Source organism: Python bivittatus, unplaced genomic scaffold (assembly GCF_059951505.1).
Source record: "Python bivittatus isolate LINGU-HERP-01145 unplaced genomic scaffold, Pbiv_v1 ctg000480_np1212, whole genome shotgun sequence".
NCBI classification, from domain to species: domain Eukaryota; kingdom Metazoa; phylum Chordata; class Lepidosauria; order Squamata; family Pythonidae; genus Python; species Python bivittatus.
In genome coordinates this window covers 68,572,151-68,586,221 of record NW_028277075.1, presented here as the reverse complement: position 1 = coordinate 68,586,221, position 14,071 = coordinate 68,572,151, and the positions used below count along the sequence as shown (strand labels likewise).

General features: G+C 38.3%; 1 protein-coding gene across 1 annotated transcript in view; it reads right to left on the bottom strand.

Moving 5' to 3' along the window:
- LOC103052091 (acyl-CoA (8-3)-desaturase-like) overlaps nucleotides 1–1,721 on the bottom strand; it is a 34,540-nt gene extending 32,819 nt beyond the window's left edge. The window contains exon 1 of the mRNA XM_088146180.1: nucleotides 1,448–1,721. Within this exon, the coding sequence (XP_088002306.1) occupies nucleotides 1,448–1,690 (243 nt within the window). The 5' untranslated portion in view covers nucleotides 1,691–1,721. The remainder of the gene's footprint in view (nucleotides 1–1,447) is intronic.
- Between the last annotated feature and the right edge of the window lie 12,350 nt (nucleotides 1,722–14,071).

Below are 14,071 nucleotides of genomic sequence, written 5' to 3'. Positions count from 1 at the left end.
TTCTCTTCTCTGAGAACTATGAGCCAAAACATGAGTTGAGAAAATGTCTTTCCTTTATCTTCTTTTAAATCTGTTATCTCTTTACCATCTTTATGGAGCAACTAATACATTGTTTCTTTCCTTTTCAATTTATTTTGAATATAATATTTAGAACTAATTGTTTGCTTTGATCATGTCCACAGGTCATTCCCTTCTGGTTACATATTATTACAGGGACCATCCAAAGCAGATTAGAGCCCTACATGGAAAAAGAGATGCCAGATGTTCAAGCTGCCTTTAGAAAAGGCTGAGGAACACGACACATTATTGCTGATGCACAATGGATAATTGAGAAACCAAAATACCAAAAAGAGGTCAATATGTGTTTCATTTATTATAGAAAGGTTTTTAATTTTGTCAATCACATCAAGCTGTGGAATGTGCTTACAAAAATGGGAATCCCAGAACATCTCATTGTTCTCATGAGAAATTTATATATAGGTCAAGAAGCTACAGACTTCTTCTTGCACTCCTTTGCCAACTTGGAGCCAGTCTGTAAAACAGACTGGCTCCAGGTTGGTAAAAGAGTGCAACAAGGCTGTATGCCTTCCCCTCATATTCAACTTATATGAAGAATATATATTATGGGAAACTGGATTGGAAGAAGACATTGCCTTTTAGGATCAACCATCAACAGTAAAGGAACAAGGAACAAGCAGTCAAGAAATACTCCACAGACTAGCACTTGGTTGAGCAGCCACAAAAGCCTTGGAAAAGATATTCAAATGCCATGATGTGTCTATATCTAAAGAGATCAGAATTGTGCAAGCCATGCTATTCCCTGTGACACTCTATGGAAGCGAAAGTTGGATTTTGAAGAAACAGGATAGGAAAAGTATTGACACTTTTGAACTTTGGAGTTGGAGAAGACTCCTGAGAATACCATGGACAGCCAAGAAAGCAAACCAATGGATCAATGATCAAATCAACTCAGAATTCTCACTCAGGGCCCAAATGACCAGGCTAGAGTTATCTCACTTCGGACACATTACGCGAAGACCCAGCTCTTGGAGAAAGTTCTAATGCTGGGAACGGTGCAAGGAACCAGAAGAGGATGACCAGCAGCAACCTGGATAGACTCAGTTACAGTGGCGATGGGCGCACCGTTGGAAAATCTGAAAGACCAGGTTAGGGACAGATCATCATGGAGAAAATCTATGATTAAATTAGATTAGCGTATGATTAGAAAGAAGGAATTGAAAGAAGAGTCTGATTTTCAGAAAGGAAGGACTCCGTGCCTGGCATCATAGATCAATTCACTTTTACACACATCTTAGCACCACGTAGAGAAAGAAGCTAAAAAGGAAGAGTACGGACAGCAAGAAAAAGAATCCAGCTGTGACTTTAAGAATGAAGGCTTCGCGGCTGCAAGGCAGCTGTGACCACCCGAGTCTTCGCCGCGCCTTACCGTGGCGTCCTGCCCTGCGTAGCAGCAGATGACCCGGGAGCCCCCTGGGTGCCTCCTGTGGAACCGGCTGATATCATAGACTTTCCTGTCGATCACCAGCCAGCGCTCCCGCGGCGGGTCTCCCTGGCCAGTGCGCAGGCCGATCTCTTCCCAGGTGAACCGCCGCGAAGGGCAGGAAAGATCGGCCGCGGGATCAGCCTCCCTCGCCCGCCTCCCCGCGGCTTCTCCTTGCTGGGGAGCCATCTCGCCCCCGACTGAGCCTTCGCGGGACCTGGCACTGTCCTTTTCAGCACCACCGGGAGGGCGGACTGGGCGGGTCCGCGCGAGGGAGGCCTCGCTTCTGCGCCTCCGATTGGCGGACCGAGTTACGCGGGCGCGTAAGAAGCGCGGCGACGGCAGCACAGGAAAAGCCGACCCGGCCGAGCTTAAGTCGTTCGCTTTTTCGAGTACTGTACAAAGGAGGAGCCGGTGGCTGGACGGCGCGGCAGGCTTTTTGCAGTAAGCGGAGCAAACTCCTCTTGTATTGTCGAAGGCTTTCACGGCCGGCATACGATGGCTGGTGTGGGTCTTCCGGGCTGTGTGGCCGTGGTCTTGAAGTTTTGTTTCCTAACGTTTCGCCAGCACCTGTGACCGGCATCTTCAGAGTGCAGGAGCACAGACAGGAGCAGTTCTATCTGCTCCTGTCTGTGCTCCTGCACTCTGAAGATGCCGGTCACAGGTGCTGGCGAAACGTTAGGAAACAAAACTTCAAGACCACGACCACACAGCCCGGAAGACCCACACCAGCCAAACTCCTCTTGTCGGTTCCGTGAAAATCCTATTTCCTCGCAAGTAAAACGATAAGGATCAAGGATCCTTAGGTTGATTTCCAGCAGGGCAGGTAAATGGGAAACAGGTTTTGGAGTCTCTCCACTCTGACTGATTTCACTAAGAGGCAAGACCTACCGAGTCTTTTAGCCCCGCAGTCACGGGAGACCTTTCGATCGCGCACCAGTCTGTGTTTCAGTCTGAAGTAAAGCTCTTCCCGAATGTCATCGCCATTTACTTTGCACGTCCTGATCGCAGACGGAGGATGCAGACGCTTCTTAGAAAAGCATTTGGCGGCCTGGGAGGGAGAAGAGCGACGGCCCTAACCCTGCAACCCAAACCCTGGTGGTCTCTGTGTGCGCCTTGACACTTGCCCTCCCCAGCTGGTAGTGATGGGCTGGACATCAGCTGTGCCAGTATCTGTTCATTTTGGAGAACAGAGCCCCAAAGTCCTAGAGACTGACCTGGGACTGACTCAAAAGATTCAGTTGGTTCATTCTGCCTGCCTCCTCTCCTTCCCTGGAATACCGCAGGTTGAGGATTTCTACCTGCTACACAAGAAGGAGACCTGCACAATCTGAAACAGCTTTTCATTTGTCCAGGCATTACAGTGGCAAAGCTCATGTCTTACGGCAGTGTCCTTCTGTTACGGGGGACTGACAGGGATGGATCTCTAATAAACCGCATCCTCATCTCACAGTTGCTCAAGTGCCTAAGCTCAGATCACATGTGTATGTGTCTTGGGAAATGTTTATTTCAAGGGTTATGCATACTCCAGGGCCTTCTAATCCCTCTGCCTGCTGCCTGTTATTCTAATAGAATGATTGCATTGCAACAGGCCAGGAAACTAGATGTGGAAGCCTAGAATCAACACAATTTCCAGAACAATTGAGTGGATGTGGTGGGCTATTGCTGCGTCTCAACTAATGGGACTTGAAAGAGATGTTTTCCCAAACTGTAAGAGAAAATGCTGAAGGACTCAGGAAAATTTACTGTAGTCCGAATATAGTTAATGGATATGGTGAGAGAATTTTACATATTTAAGAGCTTTCCAGAAGGGCAACCTAAAATTTTATAAACACTTTCAATAGCAATAAGGCAGTGAGAAAGATAAAACAATGACTGAAGCATCCAGTTAAAGCAGAAATGGGCAACTCTGAAGGGCATGGTTTGAGGCCTGGGGAAGATTTGTGAGTTTTCTTAGCTGTGTAATTATAACATGCTTATTTTAGGGATGACATTATAGTTTTCGCCTGTTTCCCATCTGAAGATGATGGAAAGTGTGCTAGCAGTTTTCAATAATCATGATCAGAAAGGCTCTGAGGGCTGCAAAAAGAGACTCTTAAGGGCTGTTTGTGGCCCTGAAGCCACAGGTTGTCCACCCCAATTTAAAGGATTACAGACTAAACTGTACTAGATAGTTGGATGTTTTGATTTTATGTAAACACTTCTGTAAGTTAAGCAGTATCTCAGTGAGCACAGGATGTATGGAAAAGATGGGGAAGAAAACCACTAAAGTTTGTTCAAGAAAATTAGCAATGGAAGAAGTACATGGTGACAGTGGCAAAAATCCATTTGGCACAACTTTGGAAAAGAGAAACTTTGCTTTCAATACAGGATTGGTATATTAAAATTTAAGAATATGTGACAATGGAAAAACGATATTCATCCACTGTAGAAGTCTAATCAAATTCAAGCAAGTTCCCTTATATACAACATATCACACAGTGAGGAAAGCTAAGACACTTAAAATGTAGTTTTTGAAGAAAGAAAAAGAAACTGTTTTAAATAATGACAACAATAATAATTAAAATAATATAAACAGAAATAAGTAATAATGTCTAATGTAAACTATAAAAAAAAATCTAAGTAGCAGTTAGTGGTTGGGATTAAAAAAGGGGGAAGAGGAGAAAGAAAGAGAGGGGGGCTACCAGAATGCTTTTTATTTATTTATTTATTTATTTATTTATGTATTTATTTATTTATATTTCAAATTTAGATACTGCCCATCTCACAAGGAAGTAACTCTGGGTGGTTCACAGTAAAGCAACAAATAAATATTAATTAAAATACAATAAAAACAGTATAGAAATATATATATCTTATATATATATATATATCTTTTAACCAATAAAAAGAAGAGAAGTTAAAAAAACCCCAAAAAGTTCAATAGATTTTTAGATTACATCCTTTTCAACAAGAAACAATATTTCAGAAATGACCATTTATGTTGTGGGAGATTCAGTGAAACTAACACTTTATTAAAATATATTGTTTCATTTCAGTGAGAAGCAATTACATGTATTAACTCAAATTGAGACTTATCTCAATCACATGGGAGTTGACTTTTGGACAGAGAAAATGAACACATAATCAAAAGACTTACTGTTCAGGACTGGAAGCACAAATATATGCCTCCAACTATTTGGCAGTTTGCAGAATTAATTTAGATCAGCTGTGGATGACTGTAATGAATCATGGCTTCAATTTATTTATCTATCTGTCTGTCTATCTGCCTGCCTGCAAATATACATTTTGTATGTGTTCTTTTTTCTTTTATAATTTTATGTATTCTTTTTCTTCATTTTTTGGTATTTAGTTAATTAAAAGATTTAAAAAGAGGTATGAGCAAGTGTTGGCATCTTGTTTCTTGCTGATTTTCAATAAATAATAAATAAACATCTGTTGACACTGAGCATGTAGGAAAAGAAGCAAGCATGTTTGGGAGGGGAAATTACTATTTCAGCTATTGGTTGATGTCGCTTCTTTCTGATATCTTCTGAAAGAGAACTCATCATTGCTGGTGCAGATAAAGCCTAAGAAAGATGCCTTCTAACTTCCTAGGAAAAACAGTGCTTCAAGAGGAAACGTTCACACATTTTGGTAAAGCTCTTTTGAAGTCTAATCTGTATGCATTTTTATTATCTTTTGGTGCAATCCTAAACATGTCAGTTCAGAAGGACATCCTATTTAATTTGATGGTGCTTCCACTCAGGTATGTCAGAGCAGTGTTGCAGTCTTATGTATCTATGATAATAAATATTCACATGAATTTGACTTCAGTTTATTTTCTTGCATCAGTTTGACCTGGGACTGGGAGAAATAACTGAACAGCAGTCAAAACAGATCAGGAAAACAATTTTAGCCATTATTTCACAATTTAATGATGATTGGCAATTTGTAGGCTAATAATGTCACTTCACAGAATATTTTCACACAATTGAAGTGTTTCTTCTTTTTTTTTCCTGGGCCTTGATCTTTTGTACAATCTAGATATGGTATGGATGGATCTTTTTTCTTGCTCATTGTTTTAATAACAGGTAATAGAAGTTCCCTTTATAACATGGAACATTAAAGGGCTAGGATCTCCTGTTAAATATTGGCACATATTAGCTAAGTTAAAAAAGATGGAACCTAGAAATTCTTTAGTGCAGGAGACTCATATTCAAAACAAGTGGCTTTCACAGGAAGCTCGGGTGGAGTAGGTTTATATCAGTGGCAATTCTAAGTGTGCATGAGATGTAATTTAAATTATCACTTTTCTAATTTGATTGTTCCAGATGAAATATTAGAAGGGGAAGGTTGTTTTTAAATAGATGTTGCCAAATTACATAATTAACATCTAGTGTTCATATGGCCCAGCCACAGATTCTTCAGAAGTAGAGAAATGTTTCCAAAGCATGTATAGTAAGTGGACTTTAAAATAATTATAAGTGATTTGAATCTAATTTGGGGTCTTTTTTTAGATTACAACATTTCACCATCCAAATTATATTCCTAGAACTGGAATATTTTGCTAAATTAATATCTAAATTCAGCTTAGTGGATATTTGGCACTCTGTTAATCTTTTCCAACAAGAAATACTTTTCTTTCTTTCAGATGTAAGAGTTGTGTATAGCTAAATTATTTCTTGTTATCTCATTGTTTGATATGTAAAATTTAAGTATGTGAAATAGTTGCTATTACAATTTTATGCTCCTGTGAAATTTATTCCTTTATTTGATTAAAAATACATTCTTTGTCTCTTTTTCAATTATAATGATTTTATTAAATAGATCAGTGTTTCTCAACCTTGGCAATTTTAAGATGTGTGAACTTCAATTTGATGTTGCCAAGGTTGAGAAACATTGATATAGATGAAAGAAGAAGGATTTGAGGTTAGGGTTAGGTGTTTTGTTCTGATTCTGGTTCTGGTTTTGGTTTATCAGGAAGTTAGCACATCACTGCCTTTGGTATGGGATGCTACTAAAGGATGTTTTGAGGCCAAAATATCTTATACACTATAAAAACAAGCAATAATAATTTTTAAAGAGAAAATCAAAGATTTATTATTACTTTATCATCCCATCTATTAATTGATACAGATCTTTGGTTTCTGCTGAATTTGAACTTAACAGCTTTACACTTTCCAAATAGATTTTTAATCACGTTATACAAGGAAGATGTAATGTTAACCCAATTTCTATAAAAAGCTTTTTTTCTTTTTTCTTTTTTTGTGCCTTTAAGTCAGCGTTGGCTTCTGGTGACTGCCTGGACTAGACCCTACAGTTTTCTTGACAAGTTTTCAGAAGTGGTTTGCCATTGCCTCCTTCCTAGGGGTAAGAGAAGGTGACTGGCTTCATGCCTAAGGCAGGACTAGAATTCACAATCTCCCAGTTTCTAGCCTGCTGCCTTAACTACAACACCAAACTGGCTCTCTATATGAAAAGCTTACACTATGGAATAATCTCAGCTGAAAAAATAGCATCTATTAGTTATTTGGGGGGTGGGGGGTGGCAAACTAGGCTTCCTACAATATTATTACTTTGGATCAATTCTGTTTGGAGAAAACCTTTTTTAAAAACTTTTGCAGAATTGCAAAAATATCTTGGAGTGTTTTGGCACTTTATTCCACTTGAGCATTAGGTATTTGGCTTATAGGAAGCTGAAGGAAGTTGATTAAATTAGTTATCTACAGAATGTCTGGAATAATAAGCTTGAATGTTTTGTCTTGGTAAATCAAGGGAAAGTCACTTAAATATATGAAATTAGTTTCCTGTGTTTTTAAAATGAGGTCAATGCAATTAAAATTTTTGTTTCATGTATATTGGACACCTCAGAAAATGTTTCATACAGAAGGTTATAATTGCCTTGCAGTTAGAGATGCAACTAAGAAGTTAAAATATTATCCTATAAGGTTTGGACTTGTCCTATTTTCATCACATTTAGGGCTGACATCAGAAGGATTGTTAATATGACTTTGGATCAATTGCTGTATATTAAAGATGCATAAGAATAACTTTGGAATAACTATACCTCCAATATATGGAATCTTATCAAGAATTGTGGATTTCTAGGGCATAAAGATTGGTTAAAAGAATGATCATACACCACTGGCAAGAGAAATCTACATATGACTTTAAAAATGGATTGTTGACATGCTTGTTTGTCAACATTTAAATTAGGATTTTTTTAAAAAAAGGGGCAAGGAAGAAGACATTTTAAAAATATGTCAAAGTTTTTGGAATTGTTCTATTTATAACATAATTTGTTTCCCTGGCCCTTTTTATTTGTTTTACTTTACTTTACTTTACTTTACTTTACTTTACTTTACTTTACTTTACTTTACTTTACTTTACTTTACTTTACTTTACTTTACTTTTTCTTTTATCATGCAACTATCCTTAGGAAATTATTTGGCTTCCCATTAAGATAACTAAATATATTACAACAACAAAGATGTTAACTATATATCATCAAGGTTAGCAGGAATTATAATAATCTGCAAGATAATTGATAGATATGAAACATTGCATTTAGCACAATCTAATCCATTACGATTTTAAAGATGCAATCAAAATATTGCTGCATACTTAAAATATTAAGGTAACAAGCTTATAAGCCTATACATGAAAAATACTGGAGGGCATCAGTATTTCAAATCTGAAGAAAGGGAAAGTGTAAATAATAAAGGATTTGAAGGCATTAAATATGCTTTAAAGAATGTGGGAGGACATACCCCACTGTTGCTAATATTTAGATGCCTGCCTGACCTGTTACATAATACACACATGTTCATACGCATTTATTGAGTTGTATCACAAACTCCATCTCCTCACACCACAATTTCATACAAGCCTATTCCAAAGTAAGCCATAATAAGCTTAATAGGTGTCCCCCAACTTTTCAAGGTCAGTGAGCACATTTGGAACTTGAAAAAGTGTCATGAGCAGCATCACAAAGCAGATGTTATGTGGGGATGGTGGGGTTGACAAAATGGCTGCCCTAGCATGCACAAGAACACCTGTTTCATAGAAGTGCATAGACTTATGAACAAAATGATAACAAACTGAATATAAGGTACCTTGGAATGAAGTACCAAAATATTTCTGATCCTTTGAAATCATAATAATCTTCATTTTTCAGGTTTGCCTCCAGGCTGCCCTCCAGCATTCTCTTATACACTGATATGTCTCTTGCAAACAGACATGCCTAGATCCTTGCCCAGTCTTCTCCCCCAAGTAGCTCACTCTGGAGGATGTTGTAATGCAGGTAAGGCCAGTGTGCATTCTCCCAACCTCTATTATATGTCCCTGATATCATGCAGCAGAAATTTGATGATAAACTACCCAACAATGATGGCACTATTTCCTGTTGATTTTCAGTGAGAAATAAAACAATATTGGATAGGCTTAGCACATTTATAAAGTGAAAGTATCTGTCACCTGCCTCAAATACAACTGAAAAAAGTTTAAAAAATTAGGAATATTTTTACATTACTGCTGTCAGCAGTACACTCTTGGCCTCTGAAAAAATAATGTTTGAAATGCACCTTCCACTGGCCAAAAAGTTATCAACTCCAGTATTTCTATCTGTAGATCCCCTATAGCAACATTGGTTGTCTCCAGTTATGTTTACTTTGGTCTCTTCATTTTATTCTCCCTCACCATTTGAAGTCCCTCCCCACATAGCCACATGGAGTCTTTTTCTTCCGCTTCCTCCTCCTTCTCACAGTATAGCCATGACTGTATCAAAGCAAAGAATGGCTCACCACACATCATCTTTACCTTCTGAGTCTACATAGCACCCAGAAGAATAAGAGCTTGACCACCACACAATCATGACTTGACAACAGAAATTTCTCTCTTTGACCCCCAGCCCCAGCCCAGGACTGAGATAGCTTTAAGTCATAATTAGCTATACATATATATAAGTAATATTTTCCTTCATAGACTATCCTCATCCAAGGACAACCTGAAAGTGGGTAAAATTTATTGAAACTTATGACAAAGTTAGGTGCTCAATAGAGGGCGTGATCTTGGGCCGGCAACCTACACTATGCCTTTCTTAACTTACTAAAAACTATTATGTGAAAGCCTTGATTAACTAAAGCTATGATGGGAGGCAAAGGTCAATATTAATAGGCCCCATCTAACATAATTGATGGTAATTAAGGTAGATGGAAAGTTGTGACTTGGAATGTAAGAGAAATAAATAACAAAGAGCATGAATCAGGCAATGAAATGAAAGAAAGAAAAACCAGTGTGTTATATTCTGGGAAACTAAGAGAAAGGGGAAGGAAATAATAATCTGAATAAAGGTTGTTTGATCTTCCAAATAAACTTTTTGTTCCAAATATAGTAAAAAAAGAAAAGAAAAGAAATATATAAAGAAATGACCTCCTTTTTATCACAACAAGTATAAACAATTTTAGTAACTTATCACCTTCTCTTAAAATACAACAAATGATCTCTTCTTCCCATATCCCATCTCTTACCTAATAATCAAATCTTTAAAAACCTCATCATTTCAGTCCTGATGAGCAAAAGCCCATTAAGGGTTACCAGAGATAACAACATATCTATTTTAACCTTGAGCAGCCCAGCAATACATGTTTTTTCCATGCTCCTGCCCTTTTCAATTTTATATTATTTTAAATAGTATATTTTAGCTATTTTTGCTTTCTTTTAGTTAGTTTTACTTAAATAAGTATATTAGGTTACTGTAGATTCTAATAAGATTTTTATTGGACTTACCAGACTATTTTAAATATACTCACAACTTGCTATAGTGTGATGGCAAAAGGGGCAAACAAAAGAGTCTGAGTGGATTTGAACAACATGGAAAAAAGAAATAAATGACATGGCCTCAGTCCAGGCTCTCTCTCCTCATCAAAGTCTGCTAAACAACCAAAGAAAGAAGAACATTTTACAAGAAAAGAATCTGTAAAACAAATTTTCCTCCCACTTCCAACAAATTTACAGCCCTTGACTCACTGGAATGGGACTTTCAAACAGAACTGGAAAAACAGCAGTTGTTAGATCTCTCACTATCTGTCAGGGAAGAGTTAAATGAAAATTTGGATCCCCTCCAAGTCTCTCATTGTATGTCTCCAGTACAACTAGCTAGCTCACCTACTAACTCAAGGGAAATAAAAATAAGTTTAAAAATAAGGTACAAAATCAGAATTTGGAGAGGCTCCCATGGGAAAATACAATAGAGTTTATGACAAAGCAATGCCATTTTATAGCACAAACTGTTATCTTGTTATTTGAACAACTGTCAGCTATAAAATATGACCTAGATTTGCTGAAAAAAGACTTTGAGGCTTTTGTTCAAAAATACATAGCCAGAGCTATGCAAAGCAATCCTGCAAAGCAATACATTCCTGGCATACAGTTTGAAAAAGGGCAAATCATTAACATAAAACAAATTGACAAAAGTGTGCAATGACCAAATTATTGTATTGATAAACCCGCACTCTCTGACAAGGTAAAGAGTGCTGGTCTTATACATTCTAACACCTCTCTGGATACAAAAGAGGAAACTCCCTGCAAGCTAAACCATTCACTTTAGACACAGCAGATTGCTCTGTGTATCTTCCTGAACAGTCTCAGTACTGGACGTTGGGGTTCTAGGAGAGTAATTAAAACTTCCCTAGGACAACTTCCTCACTGTCAGCATAGACAGATAGATCTATGTGTCATTGAATGGCTTCCTACTGTTCAGAACTGAAAACAGATTTTATCTTTTAATCAGTCTACTATCCCACTAATGCTTTTTAAAATGAGACCATTTTTAGCATCATTTCAAAGTTTCCTCATCAGAGTCTTTCGCAATGTAAAAGTTATTTTTTTATCTGGCTTTGCCTCATCTAGACTTCATACCCACTCCAATATTTGGGGGAGATGTCAGCAAGCCTTCCTCTCCCCCATGTATGGCCTTGAAAAAGCAAGCCAATGGGAGTCAGCCATCCTTATTAAATGAAGATGCATCAGATCCAGCTGAGGCTGGCCTTATCAGTGCCTTTGGTTGTCTGCCCAGGAATGAACAAGTTAATATAATACATAAGCTGGAAAATCTTAAGAAAACCTTACTGGTCACTATTGCTACAGCAGAGCCACTTATTGACCTTGTGTCTCCAAATACTAACACTAATTGCTATTCTTTGGCAGATAATGGAATGGATGGAAATTGCCCTCCAAGTAATATTTGTTCCACCCCTTATGGGAGGAATGGGAAGCCTGCTGGAGAGTGCCAGACCTTGTTAACTATTGAGGAGGAAGTACTTTCAATGCCACAGACAGATGCTCCTCAGAGCCATATAGAGGACTGACACGAGGTCCATCAGAACAAAGCTACCCTGATTAGTTGGAATGTTGCTGGTTGGCTGCCAAAATGTAGAGATAATAATTTTATAAGTTTCAAAACTACATTTGATGTCATCTTGCTGCAAGAAACTTGGCTTCCAACTGATTTGGCACTAAATGGATATACAACTTAGTCCCTAAATGCTGTAGTTGGGGAAGGTAGAGGTACACCCAAAGGTGGTTTAGGTATATTGAAAACCACCAGCCTATATGTAACAACTAATGAACTCCTGCCACTAAAATACTATGTCATGTCAGTAAAGATCCAATCAGGATCCTGTATCTTAATAATAGTCAATGTATACTTCCCACCACTGAGAAGAAAATACGAGATCAGGAGTTTATGGAAGGAACTGGAATGCTATTTAAATAATTTACTTCATACATACCTATTGGCATATATATTGATAATCGGGGACTTAAATTCCAGGCTTGGTCCTGATGATGAAACTCTGTATGCACAATACCATCTCCATCAACCCAGTTTAGAATCTGATTTCCTTCCATGCACAAGGCGATCAAAGGATCTGAAAGCAAACTTTGCAGGCTTATGCCTGGCACAAACAACTAATAGACTCAATCTTTACATCCTGAATGGGTCCCTTAAATCAGACCACCCTACAGAGCTTACTTATTGGAATGGGTCCATAGCCTTGTAGACTATGCAATTGCATCTGGAAATCTTCTACAGTTTCTTGATTGTTTTAAATTTTCCCCTCAAGTTGATAGTGATAATTTCCCACTCAGTCTACATTTATTATCCCTACTTCGATGGATCCCCATTAAATTGATGCACGAGTGTAATGTTTTCCCAACTACATCTTGCAGAGTAAAATGGACCATTTAACTCGATAAATTAATTGCAGAACAACTAGCTACTAAACGCTCCTTTCACATGTGCTGACTCTTTGCTACAACTGATTCAATCAGTGATCTTTTAGAATTATTTAATAACCTTGTGCAGGAGCTTCAGAAACATCCACTTTGAAACAACACGAAGATCTACAGGCAGCCTGCACATCCATCAAAACCATGGTTAGATGCAAATTGTATAGTAGCCAGGAAAAGATTAATAGCTAGTTATAATTCTTATAAGGGACATAATAGCAAAATTACAGTAAAAGATCTACTTAACCAGAAGCGATGATATAAGTACTCAATTCAATGAAAGAAAATGGAGGACATGAAAGCATTATAGACTTGTCTTGTTCAGTCAGTTAAAACAAAGAACTCATTCCTTTTCTGGTGTATCACTGCAGGATGCCTTGTCCCTGGCCTATGTCAGCTGGATAACTTTATATTGCCAGAAATATGGAAAAATCAATACAGAGACAGCTCAGTGTCTAACAGATCCCCACATATTGACATGGAAGAGCTGCCTTTCTGGCAACCAGTAAAACCCAAGGAGGTTATGGATCTAATTTCCCAACTTAAATCAGGGAAAGCACTAGGTGCAGATGCTATCACACCTGAGCTAATTAAAAATAATGCAGCATGATGGGCCTCTATACTGGCATCATTTTTCACTGCAATTGACAAATCTGGCCGCATACCAAAGGGCTGGGGACTAGCAATCATTGTGCCTATACAGAAGAAAGGGAGTAAGACTGACCTGCCAATTATTGACCTATTGTTGTTGTTCAGTCGTTAAGTCATGTCCGATTCTTCATGACCCCATGAACCATATCACGCCAGGCCTTCCTGTCCTTCACTGCCTCCCTGAGTTTGCTCAGTTTCATGCTCATTGCTTCAGTGATGCTATCTAACTATCTCATCCTCTGCCGTCCCTCTCTCCTTTTGCCTTCAATCTTTTCCAGCATCAGGGTCTTTTCCAAAGAGTCCTCTCTTCGCATTAGGTGACCAAAGTATCCAAGCTTGAGCTTCATTATCAATCCTTCCAATGAGCAGTCAGGGTTGATTTCCTTTAAGATCAACTGGTTTGACCTCCTAGCAGTCCAGGGGACTCTTAAGAGTCTTCTCCAGCATCACAGTTCAAAGGCATCAATTCTTCGGCTCTCAGCCTTCTTTATGGTCCAGCTCTCACAGCCATACATTACTACTGGGAAAACCATAGCTTTGATTATGTGGATCTTTGTCAGCAAGGTGATGTCTCTGCTTTTTAACAAGCTATCTAGGTTTGCCATAGCTTTCCTCCCAAGGAGCAAGCATCTTTTAATTTCATGGCTG